At 50.1% G+C, this 26,406-nt stretch overlaps 1 protein-coding gene across 1 annotated transcript; it reads left to right on the top strand.

Moving 5' to 3' along the window:
* Positions 1–1,406: 1,406 nt before the first annotated feature.
* Positions 1,407–26,340, top strand: LPO (lactoperoxidase). Its single transcript, XM_047709130.1, has 14 exons — positions 1,407–1,453; positions 2,087–2,425; positions 6,201–6,278; positions 7,428–7,515; positions 12,103–12,263; positions 14,430–14,547; positions 14,933–15,062; positions 15,844–16,050; positions 17,294–17,618; positions 20,062–20,222; positions 22,368–22,620; positions 23,709–23,882; positions 24,791–25,028; positions 25,221–26,340. The coding sequence occupies exons 3-14, from the start codon at positions 6,203–6,205 to the stop codon at positions 25,426–25,428; spliced, it is 2,139 nt and encodes a 712-aa protein (XP_047565086.1). The 5' UTR covers positions 1,407–1,453; positions 2,087–2,425; positions 6,201–6,202; the 3' UTR covers positions 25,429–26,340.
* The last annotated feature ends 66 nt before the right edge of the window (positions 26,341–26,406 follow it).

Genomic DNA, 26,406 nt, shown 5'->3' on the forward strand with positions numbered 1-26,406 from the left:
GGAGCCATGCTGGGGACAAGAAGTCTATTTGTTTGGTGTTCTGGGAAACAAGAAAAGGAAATGCATTTTAGCCAGGAAAGAAAAAAATAACCCGTCCAGCTCTGACTGATAGCCAAGCCACTAGGAGATGGGTGCAAACAGACAGCTGAGGAAGGGACTAGCTAAGCTTCCAAGGAAGATGGCACCTGAAATGGTGGGGCTATGGTGGGGGGGCATGATCCTTGGGGAGTTTGAGAGCCACAATCACCTCATAGAAAGAGAGGGGCCACTATATCACTAACCATGAGTGTCGCTTTGATAAGCCAAAGGTTTTGTATGCAGCATTCAGAATTCTAATTCTGGAAGGTGGTAAAGGAGACCCAACCATGTTTGAGGTCAGTTCGACTCTATCTTCATTGGTACTCCCAGCCGCTGCTGCTCTATTACTAAAATATCTTGGAATCTCTGTGCTTATAAATGAGAATGTGTTGGCCTTTTTTAGCTTTCTACTGGACTTTCTTTTTTTTTCAGGATTTTATTTATTTATTTGACAGAGAGAGACACAGCAAGAGAGAGAGTGCAAGTAGGGGGAGTGGGAGAGGGAGAAGCAGGCTCCCTGCCCAGCAGGGAGCCCAACATGGGGCTCGATCCCAGGACCTGGGATCATGACCTGAGCTGAAGGCAGACGCTTAACGACTGAACACCCAGGTGCCCCTCTACTCGACATTCTGTCCTCCTGTCTCCATTTCTCAGGCCACTTTGCCATTCCCTAGTAGGGCGACATCTAGCTGTGCTGAACAGATTTAACTAGATTGAGATAAGTCCGTGAAAACATGTCATCACATGACAGCAAAGTTCTGAAGACACAAATTAACCACAGGACAGTTACACGTCCCTGTGACTGGCTCCAGGTATGCTTCATACGGAGAACAAAGGAAGGATCATAGAGGTCTGGAGTTGACACTGCCCCATTCTTGCCCATTACAAAAAGGGTCAGGTCTAGAAAATATCACATCTTGTTATAAGATGACCAAGAGCCAGGGACAGTCAGACCTGCCTTTTGCTGTTACCTTGACTCCAGCAGTTCACTATATTATCGCACCTAGGAAAGTGGTGTTATCCCATAGGTCTTCTAGAACAAAGTTCCATCTCGAAATCAGTCAAAACCAATGAGGTCAAGATTCATATAAAGACACATCTTTGTTAACCCATAAAGCATGAAACTCGGAAGCGAGAGCCTTAAGAAATAAGCCCCAAAGTTCAGGGAATGGTCAGACAGAGAAAAACAATGCTTGGCTGAGGAACAGAAATGTCTTTCAAAGAAAACAAGAAGAGCCTGACGTCCCTCACTCATGCTTCCTGGACAGCTGCCTTTTTCCGAGATGCCCAGCTCATTTGCCTGGGCAAATCACAAGAGAAGCAGGTTTTAACTACATCCCATCAGCCGGAGAAAAGGGATATCACTTTTTGGAAGGTAAACCCAGGGGTTTCACGTTTGGTTGTTGAATTTCTGACAGTCTCCCAGAGTATTTTCGACCCAAGATATAATTTTATAAAGAACTTATGTTTTAAACCGTCTGTCTATAAAATACATCTGGATGAAATTTCATTTTTTCTGAACCTTTCTTTTTCCTTCCTGTGTGGATCTAATGAACTTGAAGTTTCAAACTTGTAGAAGTAGGGATGGTATGTAATATTATACTTAGGCTTTAAATCAATACGTTTCCAGATTCTGGTGTTTTTTAATGGGCCACCTTAATAATTATCTGAACCAGCTATCAATTTTGTAACTAGAGAATGTGACATACCAGAGGGTAAAACGACTGATCCGGAGCCATATAATGACAGAAGCAAGGACTTAATCTACCACGCTGAGAACAAGTCCAGAGTTCTCAACCCCTCTGGTGGCCAAAACAGGGGCAGTATTTTGAAATTTAAACCAGGAAAAAAAAAAAAAAGTCAGCATTTTTTAATTGTTTTAAATCCAAAAGACAAATCTACCTGCTTCTACAAAGAATAGGGAAAAGTAAGGAAGGGATCAAAGGACAGTGAATAAGTGAATGGGAAAGAGAGCAATTCAGTTGTTCTTGAATTCTGTTCTCTTAAGAGCTGTTCGGATCCCACGGAGAGCTCAGAGTTTGGAGTTTTACCTTCCATGACTGCAGGAGGATGATGTATTTAACCTCAAAAATGGGAAGAAGAGGTTCTGCTTTACTGGGCCAGTGATACTGCATCGACCAATCACCACAGTTTCCTTGTGCATCCGCCTGGAGCCGCAGGGTGTTTCCTGCTGAACCTGAGTGTCTCCTCCTAGTCACATCAGCCCCTCAAAACCTTTCCTTCTGGGCCTTTCCCAGTAAGAAGTTCTTGGTGGAAGCTATAAAACATCAGCTTCTCCAAGCAGAACAACTCCGTGGCTGCCACCAGAGGCCAAGGCGTTTGGCAGGTAAGACTCATTAACTTTAATCTTTCCTGATTTCTACAAAGTTGATGATGAAATTTCCTAAAGCCTTCTCAGAAAGCTTGGTACTGCACTGGGACTTGTCATCCTTGGGTGTTATCTGGCACCAGATTTGGCTGCCGCCATGGCGGTTCATCCCTATTTGGTATAAGGGAGAATGTGACTAAATCCATGGTAGAGCAAGGCAGCTTTTCTGAGTCCAAAAACAGTCACAGAATCGTAAACTTTTAGGTCTGGAAGATACCAGAGACCTCTCATCCATCCTCTTTAGAAACTGAAGCCTAAGAGATAATACAGAGAGTTGGGGATGAAGAGTAATAGAATGGTGCTCTGTATGGTGTTCTTGAGACTAATGTGATATCCTGTGACATTCTAGAGGGAAAATTTTGCAGTGTTTTAAGGGTTCCCTAAGTCGGGGCTCTCAGATCTTTATCTTGTTTCCAGCATCACAGGCCTGCTATTTCTAGCATATCTGAACACCTAGTTATCCCTGAATGTCTAGTCCCAGGTGTCTTCAATGCCCTTGTATACACCTGAATCTCAATCAGACATATGAGTTGCAGTCATATTAAATGGGGTTCACTTTGGGAGAATGGAGTGGTTGGATTTTACTGTGTTTTATGTCATCGGACATCCCAAACCCTGTGGCTGAGGTGTGGGATTGTTTCTTCTAAAGAGATCTTGAGAATAACTTTCTCCTCACTGTTTCCCTCTTGATCCTGGAGCTGCTCAAGGAGTGATGGTGTGTTTGTTGGTTTTCCTATTGGCTCAACCCATCACCCTCAACAGAGCTCTTGTCACTCATGGAAAAGAATCCTGCTAATTCCTTCCCTTCTCATGCTTTCCTATAGCCCCTCTCAGTGACTTCTCAGCAAATCCGAAAGCCTGTCTCTGGAAGGCTTTGGTACTCAGTGTGTGGTCTGCAGACCGGCAACATCAGCATCACCTGGGATCCTATTGGAAGTACAGGCTCTCAGGCCCCTTCTGTGACCTTCTGAGTTAGAATTTGCATTTAACAAGGTCCCCAGGTGATTAGTAGGCACATTAAGGTGTAGGCTAAGGGAGCATCACCACCCTCACCCTCTGCACCCTCCAGGTGCTGAACTCCTTCTCTGTCCTAGGAGTTTCATTCATTCAGCATATGTACCTACACCTATTATGTACCAACAGTATGCTTGGGTGTGGAAAAAAATAAAAGTAAATAAGACATAGCCCTTGAGGAGCTCATGGTCTGATGGGGAAACAGATATGAAAACAGAGATACATGATATGAGTAGAGTACAGGAGGACAGGAAGGTGAATGACCTAACTTTGCCTGGAGAAGTCTGCTCACTTCACAGAGAAAGTGGCATTTGGCCTGACTGCTGAAGAATGAATAGTTCATTGGCCAGCCTGCCATTAGAGAGGCAGAGGCTATGACTCTGTCTCCAGATAATGCTTCATGTCATAGGGAAGGCTCCAGGCTTCCAAAGAACTAGGAAATAAGCATGCTTCTTCACTGAGCATGATGATAAGGATGTGGACAAATATCCAAACATCACAGAAGCCTCTGGTTGACCTCTTACACTCTGAAGCCCCAAGTCCTCCTGCCTCTGCCCTGCTTGGCTCTGGCTATAGACAGTGTCCCTCCAGGTGTTCAAATATCCTTCAGGATCTTCTAGCACAGCTTTTTTCCCATGCAGTGGCATGAACTTGCGTTTGCCTGGGTCTGCTTTCTGCCCTATGTCCTTCCTTCACATGTACCAGGGAAGTTGGCCAAGACATGGAAAATAATTTGACTTTGGCCTCAAGGTCCCTTCCTTGCTTCCCAGTGAGGGGAGCATAAAGGGGTTCCCAAGGAAAGGAAAAGAGAAACGAGCCCTGAGGTTGTTTTTCCCTGTTCAGATTTCTCAACTGTCATGTCTTCAGCTATGATATTTTTCTTCCTCAGTCTATCTCAGATGATGCCCTTTTTCATAGACGGACCTTCTCCTTTTTGTTTTTAATTTATTACGAGTCACTGAAAGAGTAGTGTAATGAATACTTGTGTGGCCATCAGCCGTTTTAAAAAATCAATGATATGGCTGTTGCCAGGGGCAAGGGGAAGAGGGAAAAGCAGTTGGTTTCTAGTAGGTATAGAGTTTCAGTTTTGCAAGATGACATAGTTCCAGAGATTGTTGTACAACAGCGTGAATATACTAGTCACCACTGTACTGGATGGTTGAAAATGGTTAAGATACTAAATTTTATACTATGTGTTTTTACCAGAATTTAAAAATATATATAGTACTGTTTTATTTTTTTGGTTTTTTTGTTTTTTTTTTTACTCCCAAACCATCATCTTTGTGTGCCTTAAAGGACAGATTTCTGCTGGCTCAGTGGTCCCCTCGAGTCACAAAGAGAAGGACTGTGGTTCTACTTGGGGTGGTAGAAGTGTAAGACAGGATCCCAAGCCATTTGGGAACTCCTTTTGGAAAAAAATAAAAGTGCCAAGGAGAATCTTGGCCAGAAAGGTGTTTACTCATATCTTTTTTTTTTCTAGAGTTAGCTTACAAAAAATATACTCAACAAGATAAAAGTTGTAGGGGAATCATAGAAGGACAGAGGGAAATATTGGGGGAGTGTTAGACCAAAATTACCTTGTCTAAATACACAGTTCTCTTCTGGGCTGGTCTAATTCAAGGGGGGTGTATCAGTGGGTGTCCAGGAGACCAGCAGGGTGGCCCCTCAGGCAAGTTTCCCTTAGGGAAGCCACAGTTTCCCTTAGGGAGCTTCAAGCAACTATGGAGGGGATAGCCAATCTGAGATGCTCTCCCTGGTATGTTTCTGGAGTCCAATCAGGGAATGCACACGGAGGGGAGAAACCATGCCCACCTGTGAAACCGAAGAGGCCTGCCAGTATGGTCTAAACACGGCATCATTCCATTTGCATGCCGTGGGCTCTTCCCTGGGCTGGAGCTAGAATCTCCTCGAAAGATATTTTGGTTCTATTCCACCAAACCTCATGAACACTCTGCGTAAGCCCCAGAGCCCCTCATCAGCAAACGAGGCTGCGTGAATTTTAGTCTGATGACTCAGGTTCAGGGTTAAAGCTTATAATGGAGGGGTTAATCTAAGAGCTGGAGTCTCTCCAGGCAGCCTGGGACAAGCTATGAGCTTGGGTAAGCCCTGAGCTTTGTCACGACTTCCATTCCTGTCCTCCCAATTTAATAATTGGCTCTTCAAGGAAAGGGGCAGCCCCTGTTGATTTCAGAAGGGAGGAGCTGAGTGCCTGCTTCTCAGTCACACTTCCCTGATGCAATACATCCTCGAGGGAGGGAGGGAGGGGAACTCCAAAGCCCTGCTCCAGGTTTGGTAACAGCAGGTCTCACACCTGTGACGGACAGGCGCAGGATCTCGAGTCACAGGCTGTTAGGGCAGAATCAGACATCCTGGGTCACTTGGTCTCGCTCCCTCACTTGGCAGGCCAAGGGCCCAGAGTTGTTAGGTAGCCTGCCCGATGTCACAGAGCTAGTCATAGCAAATGCAGAAGTACAACTCAGGATGTCCTGACCCCGAAGCCCGAGTTCTTTCCCTTCCAGTACTGTCTCTTCCCACGTGTGCCAGTACCTGGCATGGATCTCACAGATGGTAGATGTTGAGTTAGTCTCCCCTTCTCTGCTCCAGTGTGAGGGCATCTGCTGGTCCCTGGGCCTTCTCTGCTTTACCATCCCCTTTCTGTGACTCAGTCCCTCCTGTGAGAGCACAGCAAGCTCACATATGATCCTGGGTCTCGTTTCAGCAATGCGGGTCCTTCTCTATCTCCCAGCCCTTCTAGCCTCCCTGACCTTGCTCCAGACTGCAGAGCTGGCTGCAAATGGTAAGTGTCTCCCTGTATGGGTTTCTTGGGGCTGCTGAAACGAAGGACCACAAACTGGATGGCATAAGACAACAGAAATTTAGGGGCACCTGGGTGGCTCAGTTGGTTAAGTGGCTGACTCTTGATTTTGGCTCAGGTCACGATCTCAGGGTACTGGGATTGAGCCCTCCATCAGGATCCACGCTCAATGGGGAGTCTGCTTCAGGATTTTCTCTCCCTCTCTCTTTGCCCGTCCCCCCACCTCTGGAATAAATAAATCAATCTTAAAAAAAAAAAAAAGAAAAGACAACAGAAATTTATTTTCTTACAGTCCAGGAGGTTAGAAATCCAAAAATCAAGGTGCCAGCAGAGTCCCGTTCCTCTGAAGGATCTAGAGGAGAATCCTTCCTTCCTTCTTCTTAGTTTCTGGTGGCTCCAACAAGTCTTGGTACTCCTTGGCCTAGAGCTGCAGCAGTCCAGTCTCTGTCCCTGTCTTCCCACACCTATGTGAATCCTGTGTGCACTCTCCTCTTACCGTAATACCACCAGTCATTGGATTTAGAGCCTATCCTAATCCTGTACCTTTATGACTTCAACCGAATTCATTACATCTGCAAAGACCTTATTTCCAAATAGGGTCATATTCTGAGGTTCTGGCTGAACATGTATTTTGGGGGGACACCATTTAACTCACCAGACTTCCCTGTTCAGAGAATGCATCCTGCCTCCCGTGCACTAGATGGCAATACAAGTGAAAACAAGAAGAAATCCTTCCTCTACCCTGTGCCATCCCCTTCTGTACCTCAGGGCCCTGATCAGCCAAGCCCTTTGATGGACTCGCTTAAGCATCTATCTAACCAAGAACCAGAAAAATCCCCACAACCCAGTAGCCCGAGCCAACCTGAATGGTCACCCACCTTAGTCCCATCTCTGGGTATTCTAGTGGACTCCTGAAGAGCGACTTTGACATCTTAGCGGGGCCCAAAGAATATTCATCCCATTCTGTGTTTTTTCTCTTTAAGGATTCTTGTGAATGTTTCCTAATCTCGGTCTTCTGCATGCTCAGATTTGAGGGGTGGGGGTAATGGCTGAGAAAGAGGGAGACAGAAGCAGAGGGTATCTCAAAGGAATGGTGTCAGATACTTGGCTCTTTGCCCCTCCCTCTCCAAGCACGTACCACCACGACTGCTGCCATATCTGATGCCGTGAGTCAGGTCAAGGTCCAAGTCAACAAGGCCTTTCTGGAATCCCGAACCAGGTATGTGAGATGCACACACAGCCTACCTCCCTTTCCTGGCTTCCCACTAATGACAAGCGCCTCAGGGCCAGCCCTGACAAGCCTGAGCAAAGCCTTTTACAAGCTGTGCTACCCTCACCCCACCTCCTTGGCCTGTAGTGTGTGCCAAGTGGGAGTAATAGCCCACTAGAGTCTTAAAAATCCTCAGTCCATAAACCACCTTGAAGAGGATGTCTAATCTCACCCTGTAAGGACTTTCTTCCGGGTGGCCCAGTGTTTCCTTGGGTCATGCATTCCAGAGTCTCAGCAAGCTTGTAGGTAGCATTTCTCCGTTCGTTCAACTAACATTGACTAACTTAAGTCCGGTTCCCTGGGAGCAGAATCTGACACGTGGGTTCCTACGCAGGTGGTCTTACTAAGGCATGCTCTCAGGAAAGCTGTGAATGGAGTGAGGGGGCAAGCTGGGGAGGTCAAAGGAGGAAGTTAAGCAAGGACTGGCTCAGTAATCACACCAGACGGGTTCAGGTGTGAGCCTTCAGCAGCTGCACCGGGGGTGGCTAGGGTCACATCACCCCAACCCTATAAGAAGACCCGAGGGTGCCTGAGGACCCCACAGGGTACCAGCAGAGTGAGCCACCCTCCAACCACACGTGGGGCTGGGATCTCCGAAACAAGCTATGCGGGCTGCATCCCTGCCCTCACCAAGCCCAGCCAGCTAAAGGCGGACCAACAATAACCATTGTGTTGAGCAGAAGGCAACCTTATTCCTTCCTCTTGCTGTCCCTTTGCGCTGGAATTGGGGCTTCCTTCCTTCTTGGCCTTTGAATGAACTCTTAAGCAGTCCCACAAATGTTCTGACTTTTATTTGACCCAGAGAGAGAGAGAGAGATCACAAGTAGGCAGAGAGGCAGGCACAGAGGGGGGCAGCAGGCTCCCTGCTGAACAGAGAGCCCAATGCGGGGCTCGATCCCAGGACCCCGACATCATGACCTGAGCTGAAGGCAGAGGCTTAACCCACTGAGCCACCCAGGCACCCCGTGTTCTGCTGACTTTTAGCTGACAATACGTGCTGTCGTCACTTCTAGTCCCGAGAACAGTGTCCCTTCAGGAGTTCCTACGTCAGCATAAGGAGAACAAATCCAGAGCATCTCACCTCCCTCAGCTTGGGGCTGCATTAGGCTTAGAGTGAGAAAGGGAGCACAGTCTGTGGATCCCTCTCTTTCCTGGGCTCCTCCCTCTCCCCCAGCACAAGTTTCTGACTCCTTAGGGTTACGCTGGGGAAAGGGGAGAGACACCAGAGGTCAAGGTCTAAGTCACCTCACAGCGTAGTGCCTTGAGGAAGTCAGAGGCTCTTTCCCACCTGGGGCACTTGTCAGCTCTCTGGGAGATTCTGCTGCCAGCTCCCTGACCCAGACAAGTCTCTGGCCAGTAGCCTACAGCTCCAACCCTCAAGCCAGAAGCATCTGGCTCAGCTCTCACCTCCCTGCCCCCTCATGAGTCAGGTCCCTTTTAAGCAGGCTCTAGAAGACAAAAGGCTTTGCCCCGTGGCCAGAGGCTGTGTGGCCCAGGGCTTCCCTGTCTGGCTCATGCTCTCTCTCTCAGGTGCATAGTGATAGCCACCACCCCGTGGGGCTCTTTGGGCAGGTGCCAACCACTGGCCATGACTCTAGGACACACAGTCAGGCCCTCCTCCTGAGGTCCTTGTCACCAGAATTAAAGCACAGGGGGAAGCCCCAGGTTGGCAGCAGGGAAGTGCCTGGGACTTCAGCAGCCACTTCCAAAGGAACATTCTCTCCCTGCTTAGCTTCAACCCTTCTATCGCCCCAAGGTGGGGCTAGAGTAAAACCCACAACATCAGAGTTCCTCACTTCCTTTGCAAGTTGTGCACAGGACAACTGGCCCGGCTTTGGGACTCATCCCCACTGGTTAGTTCTTGGACTCAGGGGCCTCATGGAGACATAAAGGATCATACAGAAACCTCTCCTGACATGAACACAAACAATCCGAGTCATGATTTGTGAAAAGGACCAGGGAAATACACAGAGCAAAGGTTGCTGCTGGAGGTCAGGGACCAGGGAAGCCTGACAAGGATGAGAAGTAGCTAGCCATGTAGAGAGCCGGGCGGGGGAGAGCATCCCAGGTCTGGGAGGGACAAAGGCAAAGGTGCTAAGGCAGGAAAGAGGTTTCTGGGGCTAAGAGGGCCAGTGCTGGTGGAGGTGGTAATCTACCGGTGAGAGAGAGAGGTGGGTCCTGAGGGCCAGGGAGTCAGAAAGCAGATTAGTGGTTGCTGGGGGAGGGGGCGGTGAGGAAGTGGGAGCAGGGGAGGAACGGGAAGTGACTGCTTAATGGGTACAGCGTCTCTTTTGGGGGTGATGATGATGTTCTGCAACGTTAGGAGCACGTGTGCAGTGAGCAAATGGATTCATCCATGTCCCAGGATAAGCCGATGAAGGACTTTGCCGTGCAGAGTGACATGGTCTATTTTCCTTTCTAAAAAGTTCCCTGCTGCTGCTGTGTGGGGAATGGACAGGAGACAAGGAGAGGGATGGGAACAGGGGCAGCTGTATGGTCAGGAGACTGCTGCAGCCGTCTGGATGGGAGGGGTTGGTGGCTAGGGTGAGGGTGCAGGCCTGGAGATGGATAGAATTCTCCCCACACCCTGACTGCTCCCTCGGAGCCCAGGCCAGAGCCAAGTAGGGGGTAAGTGCCCTGGGGTTCAGCCTTCAGGCAGGAGAGCCACACACAGCTCAGGGCAGAGGAAGCGCGAAGGAGCACAGAGAACCTTGTGTGGGACCTTCCAGGCAGAACCCTACAAGGCTCAGCAGCCCACCTTGTTTCTGGGGTGGGAGGGTCCCTTTGGGTCCTGGCTCATGAGGATGGTAGCACTGATGCTAACATACATGAGGGTTTATTCTATGCCAGTTTTACGCTCCCTCCTCCCCACAACCCTATGCAGTGCTAACTCAACCGATGTCAAGTAGCTTGTTGTTGAAGGCAAAATGATCAAATAGCACGGTTCAACCTAAGTTTACTGTCATTATCCTCATTTAGGGATAAGGAAGCTGGGTACAGAGAGGTTGAGTAACTTGCCCAGAGGCACAGAGCTAGAAAGTGACAGGCATCAAAACAGAGTCAAAACAGCCAAACAGGGGCGCCTGGGTGGCTCAGTGGGTTAAGCCGCTGCCTTCAGCTCGGGTCATGATCTCAGAGTCCTGGGATCGAGCCCCGCATCGGGCTCTCTGCTTGGCAGGGAGCCTGCTTCCTCCTCTCTCTCTGCCTGCCTCTCTGCCTGCTTGTAATCTCTCTGTCAAATAAATAAATAAAATCTTTAAAAAAAAAAAAAAAAACAGCCAAACATTCAAATCTTGTTTCCTAAGCTCAAGCTCTAGGCCAGGGCTGGTCGCTAGAACTTTCTGTGATGATGCAATGTTCTATATCTGGGACATCCAGTACAGGAGCCACTAACCACACATGGCTACTGAGCACTTAAAATGTGGCTAGTGCCAGGGAGGAGCTGAATTCAACTTGATTTTGATGAAGTTCCATCTAAATAGCCACACATGGCTGGCAGTTACCATGCCCAGGGCAGCACTCTGGGCTACTGGGCCATGCTGTCTCTGCGACAGCAGCCACAAGACAGCCTCGTTTCTTTTCCTGGGTCCTATTTTATTGCGGTTGGGGGAAGCTGGTCAGGGGTAGGCCTGCTGATGAGAGCCCAGTTATCACAGTTGTCCTTGTGCCTGTCCCGCTAGCCCAGGAATTTCCTCAGTGGAGACACCATGCCCCTCACTCTTGAAATAGCTAAGAACCTGATGAGTGACAGCCCAGGTATTGGAGCTAGTGAGCCATCCCCCAAAAGCAGAGCTGTCTTTTGGAGAATGTGAGCCACTTCCAAGATTTCAGTCTCAGAGCCACAGACATCCTCTCATAGAACCCTTCCTCTCCCACCTGAGGAGACTGAAGCACAGGGAAGGGGTGGTGGATTCTCACAGAGGGACTTTTCTGACCCCACCTTGTGCTCAGTCATCTCTGTATTGTCATGAATTTCTTAGGAGCAGGGATGTGGGCTTCTCGTTTTACACATAGGAAATTAAGAATAAAAGACTGAACATCTTGCCCCAAAAATGGTCCACAAAAGGGTGCTACAGCCCACATCTAAACAAACTCCACTCGGACTCTAGGACCACATGGAACTGGGGGTGTTTCCACGGGAAGAACTACAGGCCCACAGGTTTGCTCGTTCTAGAATTCTCGGTCCGCACAGCTACATGGCAGGAGTTCCTCAGTCTGAACCCGTACATCGTGGGTTTGGGTGTTTTTAAGTTTCCCTCAATTGATTCTGACTCGGGCAGCACAGCCTCAGCCCTCTGATTCTCATTCAGGAAGCACTCAGCTCCAGCTCTCTGCCCTTTCTCAGAACCAGATACACTGTAGCTTCCTCCTCCCAGAAGAGATTTTCCAGAGGCATCCAAAGGAAAATGAGAAAAGAACTCAGGGAGTGCTTGTCTCCTGCATGCTGCCCACACCCCCACACGTCCCCTCACGCCCCTTCTACAGGGTCTGACTCGAGGGGTCCGGTCATGACTCTCCCATTGCTCTCTGCTGTAGGCTGAAGACGGCCATGAGCTCCGAGGCACCCACCACTCGACAGCTCTCCGAGTACTTCAAGCATGCCAAAGGCCGGGCACGCACAGCCATCCGCATTGGGCAGGTGTGGGAGGAGTCCTTAAAGAGACTGAGGCAGAAAGCGGCCTTGACCAATGCCACAGGTACAGAAAACCCACTAACCCTCTAATGGCAGCAAGGGGCCATCCCTCTGTAGGAGAGAACAGAAGCCACCAAAACCTGCATTCTCTCTTAGGAGCACCTCCAAGGAGGGGCCCTCCCAGCTCTCCCTTCTCAGAGTCATGGACCTGCAGAGCAAGGAGGGACAGAGAAGACAGCTATGTCAGTGTGGGGTGTGTTTGGGAGAGAAAGGAGCCCAGGCCCAGCACGGTCACATTGCCAACTCCAAATGAGGGGACATTCATGCTCTTTGTATAATGCCATCTGTAAACCTCCGTCCAGAGGAAGTTCTAAAGTCAATAAACATGGGCTCCCTGTCCCAAACCACAGTGCCACCACTACGGCCTGTAAAGGAGACATTTAAACCACCTAATCAGGGGGATTTACTGGGATTATGTCACAGGAGATGAGATTTCCCTCTTGTTTGGGGTAAGGTGTAGCTGAAACAATGAGGTAATGGATTCATCATGACCTCCTCCAACCCCTCGCCCCGCCTCCCCCCACCCCACCCCACCCCACCAAATGTCACAGTTCCTGGAGGGTCATGGAGGAAGGGGTTTGGTCCCAACCGGAGGAAGAGGCTGTAGGTTCTCCCTGAGAAAACATCAAGTGCGGGAAGATAACTGGCCTAGGACTTGGGCAAATTCCAAAGTTCCAAAAGAAGGAAACTGGGACAACGTGGGGAGAAGTAACAATCACTTTGAAACTCTGAGACTCCAAAGGAGGGGCAGGTTGAACCCCAGCCCCTGCCACCCTTCACAGATGGTCCCCTGATGAAGCCCCCACAGAACCAGGTTCCCTTGCCTCCCTTCCACCCAGGCACCGGGGTGCCTCTCAGGCTGCATTAGGTTAGCAGTTCCCTCCGATCTGCACCTTGGATGCCTGAAGCCCCCCCACCATGTTACTCCTTCCAAGACCACCGTGCTTCTCACTTGAAAATTCCCTGTCCCTTCCCAACATCTTCTTCATCTAGATTCCTGCTTGCTTGGTACTTCAGATGTCAGTGAAGCTCTAGAAGAAAAGCAGTCTTTTTTTGTTTTTGTTTTTAGGTATTGTAGTCATTTATTTATTTATTTACTTATTAACATATAATGTATTATTAGCCCCAGGGGTACAGGTCTGTGAATCGCCAGGTTTACACAATTCACAGCACTCACCATAGCACATACCTTCCCCAATGTCCATAACCCAACCCCCCTCTCCCTACCTCCCTCCCCCCAGCAACCCTCAGTTTGTTTTGTGAGATTGAGTCTCTTATGGTTTGTCTCCCTCCCGATCCCATCTTGTTTCATTTATTCCTTTCCTACCCCCCAAACCCCCCACGTTGCCTCTCAACTTCCTCAAATCAGGGAGATTGTATGATAATTGTCTTTCTCTGATTGACTTATTTTGCTCAGCATGATAACCTATAGTTCCATCCACTGTCTTCACAAATGGCAAGTTTTCATTTCCTTTGATGGCTGCAGAGTATTCCATTGTGTATATATACCACATCTTCTTTATCCATTCATCTGTTGATGGACATCTTGGTTCTTTCCATAGTCTGGCTATTGTGGACATTGCTGCTATAAACATTCCAGTGCACATGCCCTTTCAGATCACTGCATTTGTATCTTTAGGGTAAATATCCAGTAGTGCGATTGCTGGGTCATAGGGTAGCTCTATTTTCAACTTTTTGAGGAACCTCCATGCTGTTTTCCAGAGTGGCTGCACCAGCTTGCGTTCGCACCAACAGTGTAGGAGGGTTCCCCTTTAGAAGAAAAGCAGTCTTACCAAACTAATTCAGACTAACGGTGCTCTACCTCTCAGGGGCATTTTCATTCTAAAAGAAAGGTCTGTTGATTCAAATGACCTGATAAAAACAAAGAATCATTAACAATTCTGGGAACTTTCACAATTACTATCTGTTTGGCCTCGGGAAAGTCTCTTCAGCACTGTGATCTCAGTTTCTTATCTGCAAAATGGGAATTAAAATTCTACTTTAGCAAGTTGTCAGGACTGAACCAGAAACCACCCGAGAATTACTTCCCTAGAACAGAGACCTGTATTCCAAGAAATGTAAGTTGACCTCTGGTTTCAGTGTCCTGCCTTCCCCCAGTGCCCCAGAATGGACAAAGAACTCAGCAGCTTTGGCGCCCCTTCTGTTTCAGACTCCAGTCTGGACTTGACTGCACTGTCTTGGGAGGTGGGCTGTGACGCCCCTGTTCCAGTGGTGCAATGTGACGAGGACAGTCCTTACCGAACCATTACAGGAGACTGTAATAACAGGTGAGCGGGCATGGGCCGGGGTGGGGGGCGGCCCCTCCCAATGGCCATGCCCAGAGCACCCGCTCCACCCCGCCCGCCTGCCCTGCCCAACCCAGCCCGGGCCTTGGCGGCTGGGGCGTTCCGGGCAGAACCCCCTCTACCTTATCCTCCTGGGCTTGCGGCCCACCGGAAACAGTCCTGTTGGAACCCTCCCGACCTTCCCGTCTTCTAAAAGGAGACAGCTGCATCCCACCGGCAGCGCAGCCCTGCGCCCTCAGGGTGGACTAGCTTCCCAAACCCCACATGTCAGAGGCGTCTCCTCCGCGCCCCCTTTCCCGCGGGCGGAGGCTCCCGCCGCTCCCCCACAGGTCCCCACGGGCTGAGCGCAGGTCTTGGTCGCTTTCAGGAGTAACCCCAAGCTGGGCGCCGCCAACAGGGCCCTGGCGCGCTGGCTGCCGGCCGAGTACGAGGACGGGCTCTCCCAGCCCTTCGGGTGGACGCCGGGCAGGACGCGGAACGGCTTCCCCGTCCCGCTGGTGAGGGCGGGCCCGGGGTGGGCGCGAGCCCCGAGCGGGAGGGGGCGGGAGGGCACTCAGAGGGGAGGGGACGCGCCCCCAAACACACGCGGGATGCCAGAAGAAAGAGGTGGGAGGGTAGAGGGTGCGAGGCGGAGCCGCGGCGGCGGAGATGAATGTTTGGACCGGCTCCCCGGCGGTGTTCCCCAAAGTGCCACGAGAGGGCAGCAGAGCCCGGGGCCCAGCCATGCGGTGGTCGCGGCCCGGCGGCCCCACAGGCCAGATGCCCTGGGGTGTCCCAGGCAGATGGCCTCCCAGCCCCATCCTGCCTGCGCTTACCCCGCCCCCGCCCCTGGGGTGCATCAGCTGTTGTTTGCCTGGAAGTCCTATCTGTTGGCCTCATCTGAGTTGGCAGCCCCTCCCCAGAGTCCCTCTCCTATTGCCAGACACCTGGCACCTCAGTGACACTGACGGCAGGAGCCTTTGTTTTCCCCGTCCCTCGTGGAAAGGGCATTGGCCTTGCAAGCCATCAAGTCACACAGACCCATGCACAGTCCTGTCCCCACCCCTTCGTAGCTGCAGGACTGCTGGGGATTGGGCCTGGCCTTTCCAGGACTGGGTGCCGTCCCCTATAGGACAAGTGTAATGCCACCCACTTTGCAAACTTGCTGTGGGGATGGAAGGTACACAGTACACAGGTACACACTGTTGCACCCGAGGTACACAATAAACCGCAGCTGAGTTGGACCCCTCAAAGCTCTTCCTCTTCCAATCCTTCCTGCCCTTCTCTCTCCGTCCGCAGGCCCGAGACGTATCCAACCAGATTGTAGACTACCTGAATGAGGAGGGTGTTCTGGACCAAAACAGATCCTTGCTCTTCATGCAATGGGGTCAAATCGTGGACCATGACCTGGACTTTGCCCCCGACACCGAGCTGGGGAGCAGCGAGTACTCCAAAGCCCAGTGTGACAAGTACTGTATCCAGAGAGACAACTGCTTCCCCATCATGGTAGGCCCCTACGGCTGTCAATGACAAGTCTCTCACCTCCCTGACCACAGGGCAGACGTTCCCAGCTGGTCAGCCAGGGGCTCAGGATAGATCCCAAATGCTGATCTGACGGCTTCCCAAACCTCACACGTCCGTTCATTCACCCTTCCATTTATTCCATGAATAGACATTATATTACCGACTCCATGCCAGGCAGTGCACTAAGCGCTGGGGAATCAAACACTGCTCCTTTCCTCAAAGACTGAGACATGTGTGGGAAATGGGCAAGTAACCGCTAGTGGCAGAATTGGGGGAGCTCTGGGGAAGGTCGTCTCCGTGCCTGGCCTGGAAGCAGTGGCATCACTTAGGGACTTACTAGGGATATTAAAGCTCAAGCTTCCTCCCAGACGGGGAGAAACAAAGTCTACATTATACCAGGATCCCCGGGAGATGCTTTTGATACACAGTTCATTTGGTAGAACATTGCTGTAATTCACCATGGGGTCTGGGAGGGCTGCTCCCAAAAAGAGCTGCGATGGGATGGGTGAATCCGAGCCAGGGCCGGGATTCGTGGGGCTTTCCAGCAGGAAGAGAGAGGAATTTGCCATGGTGCCCCATTTTCTTCTTATTTGTGATTTTACAGTTGAAGAGTGATTTATTCACTCAAACAAATCAAGGCTATGTGCTGTGATATAAAGAACATGAGCTGCGGACTGAGGTCAATCTAGATCTGAATCCCATATATCCCTTCCGGTTTCTAAGTTCCTAGGCAAATTACTTAACATTTCTGAGCCTCAATTTTCTCACCTGTAAAATGGGACTGAATTATCTACCTTACATTTTTTTGAGGACCGAAGTGAGAAAAGGTATGCATTATGCATAGCACATGTTAGATCCAAAATAAATAAATGGTAGCTGTTGTTGGTAATAATTAGTAACAGAGCCTTTCCTGGGCCATGTCTTGCTTCCCTGTCCAGGGATCTCAAGACTCCCTCTCCTCCAAAAATGTGGAACCTTTGCTATGAAAGATTGAATGATCCCCCTCAGCCTATCTTACATGGTGGGAATGTAAAGAACTTCAGGGCATTGTGGCCCAGGAGGTACAATGTCAGTAGGAGGTTTCTGGAGCCAGTGTCCGGTCCCCGGGTCCCAGGAGGGCTCCGTCAGCATCTTTGCCAGCCGCATCCAGACCTGCCCTGGGGGGAGGTTGTCAGTTCCCAGCTGTGCCAGCTCTGCCCAGTCACCTATCCCAATCTCTCCACAGTTCCCTCCCAATGACCCCAAGCTGAAGACTCAAGGCAAATGCATGCCTTTCTTCCGAGCTGGGTTCGTCTGCCCCACTCCACCTTACCAGTCCCTGGCTCGAGATCAGATCAACGCTCTGACCTCCTTCCTGGACGCCAGCTTGGTATACGGCCCCGAACCCAGCCTGGCCAGCCGCCTTCGCAACCTCAGCAGCCCACTGGGCCTCATGGCTGTGAACCAGGAGTTCTATGACCACGGGCTGGCTTACCTGCCATTCGCCGTCAAGAAGCCAAGCCCCTGCGAGTTCATCAATACCACCGCCCGAGTGCCCTGCTTCCTGGCAGGTGAGTCTAGGCTGGGAACAGAGGGACCCAAGGACTAGGAGCAGAGAGAGACCAAAAAAAGCTTCAGGAGGCTGCTAGGCGCTTCCAAAGAGGCTTTGCCACTGCCTCTTCTCCTGTGCCTTCTGGAAAAAAATGCACACCAAGTCCCCACCGCCTCTGGCTCTGGTTCAGGCGTGGCAGAAGGGCCCAGATGAAAACAAATCTAAGAACATGTGTTCACTATGAAAAAAAAAAAATCAGTTCAGAGAAGCACAAATAAGAAAATCCACAAAACCCCACCACCCACCAATAATGATTGTTAACATTTTTAGTGCCCATCTTTCCAGAGTTTTTTTAAAAAATCATAGGTAGAGTTCTATACTGTTTTTATATAGTTGGGGTTATACAATCAGTTATGTTCTATAATCTGATATCTTCATGTAATATATCACATTACTAGTCATTCTTCTACAACTTGATTTTTACTGGCTGCCTGGTATTCCGTGACATATAATTTATTTTATCAATCCTACTTGGAAGCATTTAAATAATTCTAGATTTTCTGTGATTTATTGCTGTTTTTTAGGTCATGAACATCCTTGTTGATGAATCTTTGTACTCATTTTTAAAATTTTTTTATTTTGGGGGCGCCTGGGTGGCTCAGTGGGTTAAGCCTTTGCCTTCAGCTCAGGTCATGATCTCAGGGTCCTGGGATAGAGCCCCGCATCAGGCTCTCTGCTCAGCAGGGAGCCTGCTTCCTCCTCTCTCTCTGCCTGCCTCTCTGCCTGCTTGTGATCTCTCTCTGTCAAATAAATAAATAAAATCCTTAAAAAATTTTTTTTAAATTTTTTTATTTTTATTTTTTTGAAGATTTTATTTATTTATTAGAGAGAGACAGAGCACAAGTGGAGGAAAGGGACAAAGGGAGCAGCAGACTCCCTGCTGAGCAGGAAGCCCCATGTGGGGCTCGATCCCAGTACCCTGGGATCATGATCTGAGCTGAAGGCAGACATTTAACCGACTGAGCCACCCAGGTGCCCCTCGTTTTTAATAATTTTACTAAGATAACCTGCTAGAGGAGGAGTTTCTAGATTAAGAGGAATGCCTGTTTTTTTAAAAATATTTTATTTATTTGACAGAGAGACACAGTGAGAGAGGGAACACAAGCAGGGGGAGTGGGAGAGGGAGAAGCAGGCTTCCCACTGAGCAGGGAGCGTGATGCAGGGCTCAATCCCAGGACCCTGGGATCATGACCTGAGCCGAAGGCAGACATTTAACGACTGAGCCACCCAGGTGCCCCAGGAATGCCTATTTTTTTTTTTTAAGATTTTATTTATTTGTCAGAGAGAGAGGAGAGCGAGCGAGCACAGGCAGACAGAATGGCAGGCAGAGGCAGAGGGAGAAGCAGGCTCCCCGCCAAGCAAGGAGCCCGATGCGGGACTTGATCCCAGGACGCTGGGATCATGACCTGAGGCGAAGGCAGCTGCTTAACCAACTGAGCCACCCAGGCGTCCCGGAATGCCTATTTTAACACAAAGCCCCCACTCTATACAACCTGCGCACAACCAAAACCCCCCAATTCTGTTCATTCTGGGGGCTCATGCCCTCCTGATATGCCCTCAGACCCTCTGCCTTGTGCTTCTGGAGACCTTTCCTCTTCCAAAAATCCACTCTGCAGGACAAACCCCCTGCCCACCCAGACAGACATGGCAGAAAGCCAGTCCATAGGCCCAGATCTCTTGGGTAGACCTCTTGGATTCCATGTTCACACATATCTCACATCAATGCAGATACAAAACCGAACCCTTTGCTGTTTTCCATAAAAATACCCGCGAAGACCAGGCATTTGTGAGTTTAGTCGACTTTTCCTGAAGATTAGAGGACACAAAATGTCCCCTTGTGAAACACCTGCTCTTCTGCCAGTTAACTAAGTCCCCGCCCCCATCCCTCCCTTCTTTCCTTTCTCCCAAAGGCCCCCACCTCTAGATTCTTCTCCCGTTATTGCATGGAGAAATTCGACCCTACCCATGCTCCTGGCCTCAAACTGGCATTCCTAAAACTTCCGAAGTTGCTCCACCAAAAAGGCTCTGTTAATTTGTACTGCCCAATTTTAGAGGGCAGTTGGGATTGTAATCAGCAAGATTTTCCTTTTTAATGTCATCTGTAGTTTTTAGCACACTCTTGTGCAGTCAGCGTTATTATCCCCATTCTCCAAGAGACTGAGCCTTGGAAGTGCCCAGTAACTTGTCCAAAGTGACTAGCTAAGAATTGTGAGTGCGAAGCTGAGATTCAAACCTGTGACTCCCCGCCCTGATCCCTTTCCACTTGACTTCCCTTAGGTTAACTAGAAGGAGGGGCTTAGGAGAAGGGCCCTTGGGGGCACTATCATCTATTTCTTTGCGCAGATTACTGGGTTCTGGGGCTGCTCTGGGGAAACTAACCTTCCTGCCTTCTGGGCTTTCAGGAGATTCCCGAGCCTCCGAGCAGATCTTGCTGGCCACTTCCCACACCCTCTTTCTCCGAGAGCACAACCGGCTGGCAATTGAGCTAAAGAGACTCAACCCTCACTGGGATGGAGAGAAGGTCTACCAGGAAGCCCGGAAGATACTGGGAGCCTTCGTGCAGGTACAGAAGCCCAGGAGCCCTGCCTCCCATGCCCACCTGGCTTCCACCCCTGGCTCTGCTACCTTCTCTGTTTCCCCCACCTCTGCTTCCCCTTCTCCCTCTCTGTTTCTTCTTTCCCGCTGTCTCATGCTTCTCACCCTCCCTTTCATTTCTTTAGCATCTTTGCCCCAAAATAAATCTCTGGATTCAGAGTGTCCGAGAGTCATTTGTATGTTGGTCACTCTGGTGTCACCCCTGGGACCAAAGTCTCTGTCACGCCTGGGACTGTTGAACAGCAGCTAGGTGGGCTGTTTCAGCCGGATGCCCTTCTTCTAAATTCTCCACATCCAAGCCAGAGGTCACAGGCATCATCCAGTGCTATAGGCTATTGGCTGATTGACTAGCTAGAATTAACTGGGCACATATTTAAGCATTTTTTAAAAATAAGTACAGATTCTTAGGAAGTTGTAAACAAGCAGCACATGCACGCAGCCTCCCCCAGTGCTAATGTTTTGCATGACCGTGGTACAACATCAAAAGCAGGACATTGGGGCACCTGGGTGGCTCAGTGGGTTAAGCCTCTGCCTTCGGCTCAGGTCATGATTCCAGGGTCCTGGGATCGAGCCCTGCATCAGGCCCTCTGCTCAGCAAGGAGCCTGCTCCCCCCTCTTTCTCTGCCTGCCTCTCTGCCTACTTGGGATCTCTCTGTCAAATAAATAAATAAAAAGAAAAAAAAAACAGGACATTAACATTGACAAAAACCAAAGGTCTTATTCAGATTTCACCAGTTAGAAATGCAGTCGTGTGTGTACGTGTGTGTGTGTGTGTGTGTGTGTCTGCAACTTCATCACATGGGTAGTCTCAGGGAATCACCCCCACAATAAAGAAACTTCACTCTGCCATCACCACAAGACTCCCGCCTGCTACCCTCTGAGACCCGCACCCACCCACCCCCTTCCAGGTCCCTATCCGCAGGTGATCACCAGTCTGCCCTCTGTACAGCTACGTTGTCTCGAGAACAGTCTGTATCCTTTTGAGATCAGCTCTTTCCATTCAGCGTAATGCCTCTGAGGTCCACTGGGATTGTTGCAGGTATAAAGTCCCTTCCTTTCTGCTGCTGAGTAGTGTTCCATGGTTGACTTAACCATCTACCCACTGAAGGACATTAGAATGGTTTCCAGTTTGGGGCTATTATGAATGATGCCGCTGTGAACCGTCCAGGACAGCGGCATCCAAAACTCTAAATTTCTGAGAGAGAGAATCTGACTAACCAGTTTGGTCTGGCGCCACAGCTGGGCCAGTCCTCTATGGGCAGAGGCAAGTTTCTGTCCCTCACTACCTCGCAGAGTCTGAGAAGCAGCTGCCTGCTCCAAGGATGAAATCCCTACAATTTTTGCTGATGAACAAATTGGAAGCAACCTAAAATTAAAACAATAAGAAAAGGATCCGTGAATGCAAGAGAATTTTATGTAGGTTGAATTACATAATGGTGAGCTAGGTAGAAACATGAGAAGCTTGAAATGAAAAAGCAGAAAGTAAAAGTATGTATTCTCTAGGAGCACAAGTGTGTAAAAATATGCATCGTATAGACAAAGATTAGAAAAAAGAAAAAATAGAATTATTGCATTATGTGGTGTCATGATTTTCTCTTTTTTCTCTGTTTGTGTTAGCTCATTGCTTTGAGTAAAACAAGCCCTCAAATTGCTTCTCCACAGCGCACCATTTGTCTCAGAATTGGAGATGAGGTGAACTCACTGTGAACCATTCCTGAGGTTCATCCTTCCTTTCGCTCTGGCCCTACGGGGAAAAGTTGGATGATGTGGCATCGTTATGTTCAAGTGACACACGAGGACTGTCACTTTAGCTTCAAGGCCGTAGACCTGGAGCAGAGGTGACAAAGAGAGTACATGTCTAGTGCTAACTCAAAGGACTGATCAGTAGGGCCCATGTTTCGAGGCAGACGATGAGCGACCAGCAGAAAGAATGTCATGATCAGTTAGCAACTGTCTACCACGGTCACAGGAAGGGAAATGGGCACTTTTGCTTTCCATTTGCCCTCCTAGATTTTTGGCCACTTGTCCCTCTTGATGCAGCTTCCTCCAACCTCACTCTGCAGAGGTCTCCGCATTCTCCCACCCTTGGCTCATGATGTTTCTGCCCCTGCAGATTATCACCTTTAGGGACTACCTACCCATTGTGCTCGGTGAGGAGATGCAGAAGTGGATCCTCCCATACCAAGGCTATAACAAATCTGCCGACCCCCGAATTTCCAACGTCTTCACCTTTGCCTTCCGCTTTGGCCACTTGGAGGTCCCCTCGACTGTGTCCCGTCTGGATGAGAACTATCAGCCGTGGGGTCCAGAGGCAGAGCTCCCCCTGCACACCCTCTTCTTCAACACCTGGAGGATAGTCAAAGATGGTATGTCTGGGGCGCCTGGGTGGCTCAGTGGGTTAAATAAAGCCTCTGCCTTCGGCTCCGGTCCTAATCTCAGGGTCCTGGGATTGAGCCCTGCATCGGGCTCTCTGCTCAGCAGGGAGCCTGCTTCCCCCTCTCTCTCTGCCTGCCTCTCTGCCTTCTTGTGATCTCTCTCTCTCTCTCTCTCTCTGTTAAATAAATAAATAAAATCTTAAAAAAAAAAAAAAGACAGTATGTCCTTTTAGGGAGGCACTGTGACCCGGCGGTCTCGCGCTGCGTCCTGCTTCTAGGGAAGCCTGGCTTAGAAGTCAGATTCCAGGAACTTCCTTCCTGTGTGACCTTGGGCAAGTGAATTCACCTCAATGAGCCTCAGTTTCCTCATCTGTAAAACGGGGACCACAATGGTACCCACAGCAGTAGGATATACAAAAAATCATGTGGCATAGATGTGGAGAGCACTACAATGGTTTCTGAGACACAGGAGGTGGTCGATAAATGAGTTATAATTCTTTCTCTCCTCCTCTGGCCTCCAAGGTGTCTGACCTTTCCCTGCCACAGGCTTCCCTACAGAAAGAATTCATGGGTTTGGTAAATAAATTGCTCTTTTCTGCTGTCCTCTAGGACTCTCCACCTCCATGAAGTGCCAAAGATTGGGCCAGTTCCTCTTTATGCTGGGCCGGGCTGCGCTGAACCTGGCTTTGCTTAACTCCTGACAAGTCAGGGCCTTTCTTTGTAGCCTCCTGCTACCTTTCCCCATGCTTCAGAGTTCCCCGGGGGGAACACATGGAAGGAAAACGAACCGACTCTCTGAGCCAAAGCTCAGAAAACTCCTGAAGCTTATATTCCTGCCGTCATCCCAGGAACGTCCATTCCCCATCCCCTCCTCACCCCCAGCAGGTAGTCTAGATGCCCTCAGCCCAGCACACCCTGAAGGCTGCACCTCGCTCTTCTCTCCCGGCTGCCAGCCTGAGATGTTCAGTTGGCCTCACTTTTTACCTGATAGGAAACGTCTGGTGGAGGGAGGGGCTCCCAGTGGAAGACGGCCTCACCCTACCCCCACCCCCAGGATGGCCTCTGGGTCTCCCTTACAGGTGGAATTGACCCTCTGGTCAGGGGCCTGCTGGCCAAGAAGTCCAAGCTCCTGGATCAGAACAAAATGATGACAAGAGAGCTGCGCAACAAGCTTTTCCAGCCCACCCACAAGATCCACGGCTTTGACCTGGCCGCCATCAACATACAGCGGGGCCGAGACCATGGGATGCCTGGTGAGTGGGCCTGGGGTCCTGCCTGGCCCAGGGAACTTCTCGTTACTTTCTGAGGGTCTTAGGGACTCTCTTCTATAACCCCGGGGATCTGGCCAATTCTAAAACTTTAGCAGAGATGCCAGTTTTTATTTTTTTATTTATTTTTTTTTTTTTAAGATTTTATTTATACATTTGACAGATCACAAGTAGGCAGAGAGGCAGGCAGAGAGAGAGAGGGAAGCAGGCTTCCTGCTGAGCAGAGAGCCCGATGGGGGGCTCAATCCCTGGACCCTGAGACCATGACCTGAGACGAAGGCAGAAGCTTAAGCCACTGGGTCACCCAGGCACCCCCCCAGATGCCAGTTTTTTAAAAATTTATTTTGTTCATCTGTGAAATGGAGCCTTCCATTCTCCCTAATGCAGAGATAAGAGAACATACCTAGTACCGTCCCAGAGCTCTTCAGATGAACAAGAGGCCAACAACTGACTTGTCAAGCTGGTTTAAAAATCCCAGAAAAACATTAAGAAAGGAGAATAGAGACAAACCAATGACTTTTGGACCCTTCTTTTGTGCCTACAAAAGGCAATTTAATGTAGTAATTAAGAGCCGGACAGCCTGGGTTTCAAATCCCAGCTGTGCCATTTCTAGGGACATATTGGGCAAGTTACTTAGCATCTCTGTTCTTCAGCTGACATATTTGTACAGGGCTTGGCATAGTGCCTGGGCCCACAGCAAGCCCCGTGTAACCTGCTAGCCTTCTCAAGCCTCAAGGACCACAAGTGTAAAACAATGGAGCCCTGCCCACCCCGCCCCAGAGGCTATGAGGCCAGGCTTTCTGGGGCCGATGGACCTGGAACCGGTATGTCCCCAAGGAGAGTTGTGGGGGAGAAGCCCCTGGGATGAGACAGCCTCGGCCCCTCTGCCCTAGGGTACAACTCCTGGAGAGGCTTCTGTGACCTCCCGCAGCCCAAGACCCTGAAGGAGCTGAACGCTGTGCTGAAGAACAGGAGGCTGGCTAAGAAGTTACTGGATCTCTACGGAACCCCTGACAACATTGACATCTGGGTTGGGGGCGTTGCTGAGCCCCTGGTAGAGAGGGGCCGAGTGGGGTCTCTCCTGGCCTGCCTCCTGGGGAAGCAGTTCCAGCAAATCCGTGACGGAGACAGGCAAGTGAGATCTTGTGAGGAGGTCAGGGGAGAGCTGACCCTTTTCTGTGGGGGTCCCAAAGTCCTGTGTGAGGACTGGCCCAGACCTCCACATGTTCCCAGCCACCTCCTTCCTTCCCCTTCACCACAGGGGGGTGGCGGGAGGGGCCACCAGCGGGGCTGTGTGGACAGACCCTGTTTCTGTCTCTGCAGATTCTGGTGGGAGAACCCTGGGGTCTTCACCGAGAAGCAACGGGACTCTCTCCAGAAAATGTCCTTCTCACGCCTGGTCTGTGACAACACCCACATCACCAAGGTCCCACGCGACCCATTCCAGGCCAACAGCTACCCCCAGGGCTTTGTGGATTGCTCAGCCATTGACAAGCTGGACCTGTCACCCTGGGCCTCAGTGGAGAATTAGGAGCCCAGGCTTCCCTGCCTCCTGCACTGTGCAGTAGCGCTCCCTTTGGTCCTTGATTCCATTTCAAGCAAGTTTGGTGACCCAGTCCCTTAGAGCTCCACACCCCATCCCGGCCCTTCTTTTCAGCCGGGTTTCTCTCTACTCGCCAGATGCACACCGCGCTCTAGCCCAAGACCAGCACCTCAGCCTTCCCAGCTCTTCCACCTGAATCCCGCTGCTCCCATGTCATCCCCTCTGTCCATGAGATGTCACCCATCCTCTCCCTGCAACATGTCTCATCTGAGGCCACGGCCGTTGGGCTCTTATCTTTCCACCTCTCCTTTCAAACTAGATTGTAAGCTCCTTGAGCCAGAGACCAGTCTGCTTCCGTGTGTCCCCCGTGGCACCCAGCATGACGCTCAGCACACAGCACAGGCTCAATAAACATCTGATGGCTGACTGAAGGTAGTGGCAGTGACGCTATTCCCTTCCAGAAGGCAGACCTTGGAACCACGGCCAAATAAGTAACTGGAGGTTTACAGCGCAGACATGTCTTACCACTAAGACGCTGTGTGCATGGGTCTGGGGGGTGAGAAGTTATGGTGTGGTGAGATTTCAGTTCTCAGAGAAAAAAAGGAAGCAAGGGCTCCTGGGGAAAGAAACAATGGCCAGAGATAGAGCCAAGGGAGAGGGTTTGGGGTGCTGTCCAGGGATCAAACAGGGAGGACTTCCAAGCCTGGATTCCCCTACAGCTAAAGTTGATTTCCCTTCCAGAAACCCTTCTGGGAACTACCTCTTCTTTGAGGGCAGTCTTTGGAGCCTATAAGACCTTTGAAGGGGCATCTCCAGAATATTCCTTGCACTGCTACCCAATACATACTCATGTCTTCTTTTAAAATGACCCTCCTTGGGGTGCCTGGGTGGCTCAGTGGCTTGAGCATCTGCCTTCGGCTCAGGTCATGATCTCAGGGTCCTGGGATCGAGCCACGTGTAGGGCTC

The sequence above is a fragment of the Lutra lutra genome, chromosome 16, assembly GCF_902655055.1.
Source record: "Lutra lutra chromosome 16, mLutLut1.2, whole genome shotgun sequence".
Taxonomy (NCBI): Eukaryota; Metazoa; Chordata; class Mammalia; order Carnivora; family Mustelidae; genus Lutra; species Lutra lutra.